General features: G+C 41.9%; 1 protein-coding gene across 1 annotated transcript; it reads left to right on the forward strand.

Annotated features, from left to right (window-relative positions):
* On the forward strand, nucleotides 1–576 carry LOC141614250 (uncharacterized). Its single transcript, XM_074433010.1, has one exon. The coding sequence runs from the start codon at nucleotides 1–3 to the stop codon at nucleotides 574–576; it is 576 nt and encodes a 191-aa protein (XP_074289111.1).
* Nucleotides 577–4844: the final 4268 nt, after the last annotated feature.

Here is a 4844-nt window from a genome sequence, read left to right on the forward strand (position 1 = left end):
ATGACCGGCGACGACTCACACAAAAAGGAATCCTCTACGCCACATATCACCAAACCAACCTATGTCCTCTCAAATAATGACGGTGTCGGAGCCAAAATCACCCATGTAGAGCTAACCGGACCAAATTATGCGGAGTGGGCAAAGGGTTTTCGCAATGGTTTGGGGGCCAAGTGGAAACTAGGTTTTATCAATGGTTTTCTCAAAATACTTTCGGACGATTCGGAGGATTTAGAGGACTGGATGACGGTAAATTTTACTGTTGTTGCGTGGGTTTTTAATACAATTGAACCCTCGCTCCGATCTACGATCTCTTATCGTGATACATCCGTGGAGTTATGGGAAGATATTAAAAATCGATTTTCTCATGGCAATGAGGTTAAGATCTACCAGTTGGAATCGGACATTGCCGATTGCAAACAAAAGGACGAAGAGTCCATCATGGCTTATTATGGACGGATCAAGAAGCTTTGGGATGACGTAAATGATTACGATTCACTCCCAACTTGTGACAGTTCCGGTTGCAAATGCGGTCTAACTGTCACCCTTCGCAAACGTCGGGAAACTCGCCAGAGTTGACAATTCCGGATGTGTCTCGTGCCTCATTATGCGACTGCTCATTCTACAATTCTTGGTAGTGATCCTCTCCCTCCCTTGCATTCTATTTATTCTCGTATGGTGCAGAAGGAGGAAGTGCAGACGCTTACTGAGCAGCGCACCACAGCCATGGCTTTCGCCGTGCAGGGGGGACAAGGAGGAGCAGGGGCCAAGTCCGGTAAGCCACGGACTAAGTGCTCTATCTGCAACAAGCCAGGACACAGCGGGTCCAACTGCTGGGAAGTAATTGGGTTTCGGGAGGGTCGTGGACCACATTCTAAGCCTAAATCTGACACCTCGGGAACCTCGTCTTCACTGCAGGGTAATGCGGTTTTTGGTGAGCAAGCTTTAAATGTCAATCATATCCGACTTAATGGTAAGCGTACTATCACTTGGCTTGTCGATACAGGAGCTAATACCCATGTTTGTAGCGACTTACAGTTACTTGACCATATCGTTTCTATCAAACCACTTGAGGTGGGTCTTCCTAATGGCGTACGATTGAAGGCTACACATCGAGGGAGGGTGAAACTAAGTGAAAATCTCGTACTGTATGATGTGCTACATATTCCAGATTTCACGTGCAATTTATTGTCCGTCTCACAATTGTTATTAGCTCAAAATTGTAATATTCAATTCCCTAATACCAAATGTGTTATACAGGACCCTATCTCGAAGATGAGGATTGGTGAGGGTGGACTCGTCAACGGACTTTATCAATTGTCTATGGATGTCACAAATCGTGTTAATGTGGTGGACATCAATGGCAGCATTGATCTTTCGCACAAACGGTTAGGTCATTCCTCTTTGCAAGCAATGAAGTTCGTTCCTCGTCTTAGTCGTTTTAAAAGTGTATTGGACAATAAACATTGTGATGTCTGTTTTCGTTCTAAACAAACTCGTTCTGTTTTTCCATTGAGTAATAATAAGGCTGATAATTTATTTGACCTTATACATTGTGATGTTTGGGGCCCTTACGATCCGAATCGTGCTTGTGGGTCACGTTATTTCTTATCTATTGTTGGCGACTAATCTCGCTGTGTGTGGGTATTTTTTATGAAAACAAAGGATGAAGTGAGTAGGTTGTTGAGGGAATTTTTCGCGCTAATTAAAAGGCAATTTAATCGAGAAATTAAACGGTTAAGGAGCGATAATGGAACGGAATTTAAACCCCTAATTACTTACTTTCATGATAATGGAATTATTTTGGAGACATCTATGGTCAAAACCCCATAACAAAATGCTAGAGTATAACGGAAACATCGTCACATACTCAATGTGGCCCGTGCTTTAAGGTTTTAAAGTTATTTACCCGCCGAATTTTGGGGCGAATGTGTTTTAACAGCAGTTCATTTGATAAATAGAACTCCAACTCGTATTCTCCATAGTAAGACTCCTTTCGAATTACTTTTTGGGAAGGAGGCTGATTTGGATTTGCTTCGTATTTTTGGGTGTTTAGCTTATGCTAAAAATATGAGTCCAAGTGATAAATTTGATAGTCGAAGTAGACGTTGTGTATTTGTTGGATATCCATTCAGAAAGAAGGGTTGAAGTCTTTATGATCTTGAGACAGGGCAATACTTTCAGTCTCGAGATGTAATTTTTGTTGAAACCGAGTTTCCTTTCGCTGACAAAACGGAGCAGGGTCATGGGCATTTAATAGGTTCGGCTTTTGATGATGATTGCACTCCTGACATTCCTGTAATTACGAATACAAAACAGGAGACTGACGCTGACGTGGGGTCTGATGCGCACGTCACAGAACCAGGGACTGAAACAGTGCAGGGACCAAACACAAAACCAGGGACCGTTGTACACGAAACAGTGCAGGGACCGAATGATGTTAGCAGAAAGGGTGATGCAAATACGAATGAAGTTGAGGGAGATAATATTATGCATGAGGAAGACATAGGGACAGAGACGGATATATAATTGGTTCGTGGCAAGCGGATTAAAATTCCTAACAAAAATCATAGGGATTATGTTAGCTGGGATCACATTAACACGATTTTGGCCGAGTCACCCACATCAATTCCCATCTCAGGTAGCTCTTATCCTATAACTCATTTTGTGAATTATGATACTTTCTCAAAACCACATCATCACTTCCTTGCAGCTTTAAGTCGTGATGTTGAACCGAAGTCTATTAAGGACGCTGTGAATGATCCTCGTTGGCGAAAAGCCATGGGCGAGGAAATAGCAGCACTCGAAATGATCAATACTTGGACGGTCAGTGATTTACCAGATATCAAGAGTGTCATTGGGTGCATGTGGGTGTTTAAAATTAAACACAAATCTGATGGTTCAATCGATCGTTTCAAAGCCCGACTCGTTGTTCTCGAAAATCACCAAAAAGTCGGGGTAGACTTCACGGAAACATTTGCCCCAACTCTGAAGATGGTGACGGTACGTACTTTCTTAGCAGTTGCAACAATTAAGAAGTGGTAGTTACATCAAATGGATGTACATAATGCGTTTATTCACGGCGATCTGTCGGAAGAAGTGTACATGCGTATGCCGCCTGGTTTCAGTTGTGGAATGGAGGGTAAAGTTTGTTGTCTTCGTAAGTCTCTATACGGTCTTCGTCAAGCTCCAAGATGCTGGTATGAGAAATTAGCTAAAGCTTTATCCTCTTATGGTTTTATTATGAGCGCTTTCGATAATTCATTATTTACATATCATAAAAATGGAGTTGAAATGCACATCCTAGTTTACGTTGATGATTTGGTCATTGCCGGGAATAATTCTGAAGCTATTTCTACTTTTAAATCCTATCTAAGCAAATGCTTTTATATGAAGTATTTGAGTAAGTTAAAGTACTTTCTCGGTCTCGAAGTGATACAAAGTTCATAGGGGTTGTTTATTTGTTAAAGAAAGTATACTCTTGACTTGTTGTCAGAAACGGGTCTCCTTGGATGCAAGCCGACCACGGTCCTGATGGATGAAAAGCATAAGCTTGCCCTTGCTACAGACACGGTTTTGGAAGATGAAACCAAATATCGTAGGCTGGTTGGTAAGCTAATTTATTTGACTCTTACACGTCCCGAAATTTGCTAATCGGCTCATATCCTCTCTCAATTTATGCAACGACCGACTCAATCTCAATGGGAGGCGGCTTTGCGAGTTGTTCGATATTTGAAAGGTAGTCTGGGTCAAGGGATTGTGTTTCGAATTGACTCGCCTCTGTTGCTAGAGGCGTATTGTGATACTTCTTATGGGAGTTGCCCGATTACCCGTCATTCTATTACTGCTTATTTCGTATGTCTCGGTGGGTCACCCATCTCATGAAAAACGACAAAGCAAGCCACGATTTCTCTATCATCCACAGAGGCCGAGTATCGAGCCATGGTGTCGGTAATTTGTGAGGTCATTTGGTTGAAAGGCTTACTCGAAGGACTTGGAGGACTTGGAATTCCTCTTCCTGGTTCGGTCCGATTACATTGCGATAATCAAAGTGCTATGCATATTTACAATAATCGGGTGTATCATGAACGTACCAAGCATATTGAGATTGCCTGTCATTTTATTCGTCATCACATACGTGATGGGGTCATCACTCCATACTATGTTCATACTCAATCTCAACTCGCCGACATTCTAACCAAGGCCTTAGGACGAACGCGTTTTGAAGATTTGCTTGCCAAGTTAGGCATATCCGATGGATACGCTCCAACTTGAGAGGGGGTGTTGGAGATAATATTGCGTAAATATTCGATATTCGTAAGAATATCGTGTTCATAGGAACATATCAAGTAGATATCGTATAATATCTTTTGTAAACTAATAGAATATTAGTTTTGATTTGCCCTAATTTCTAGTATAAATGTAACAACTAATGTAGTGCAACAACTCATTCAATATACATTGAAACATTCACAAAAAACTATCAGTGTTAATTTTCTACATGGTATCAGAGCCATCATGACCAATGGTCGCGGGTTCGAATCCTGGCAACCTAAAAACTCCTCAAAAACTCTCGAAGTGGAATTCCAGCACACGGTACAGGGGAGCTGGTGCACAACTAACCACTTTTCAAGCCCAACAGGCATTTGAGTAAGGAAGCATAATAGGAATAATTATAATAGTTGGGCCTCAACCATCACCTTAAGGCCTCATGGTATCAATTAGGTTTCTATTCTGAAATCGATTCTTCCACGATGACCTGCGGCGACTCACACAAAATGGAATCCTCTACGCCACATATCACCAAACCAGCCTATGTCCTCTCAAATAATGACGGTGTCGGAGCC

Source organism: Silene latifolia, chromosome 11 (genome assembly GCF_048544455.1).
Source record: "Silene latifolia isolate original U9 population chromosome 11, ASM4854445v1, whole genome shotgun sequence".
Classification (NCBI taxonomy): Eukaryota; Viridiplantae; Streptophyta; class Magnoliopsida; order Caryophyllales; family Caryophyllaceae; genus Silene; species Silene latifolia.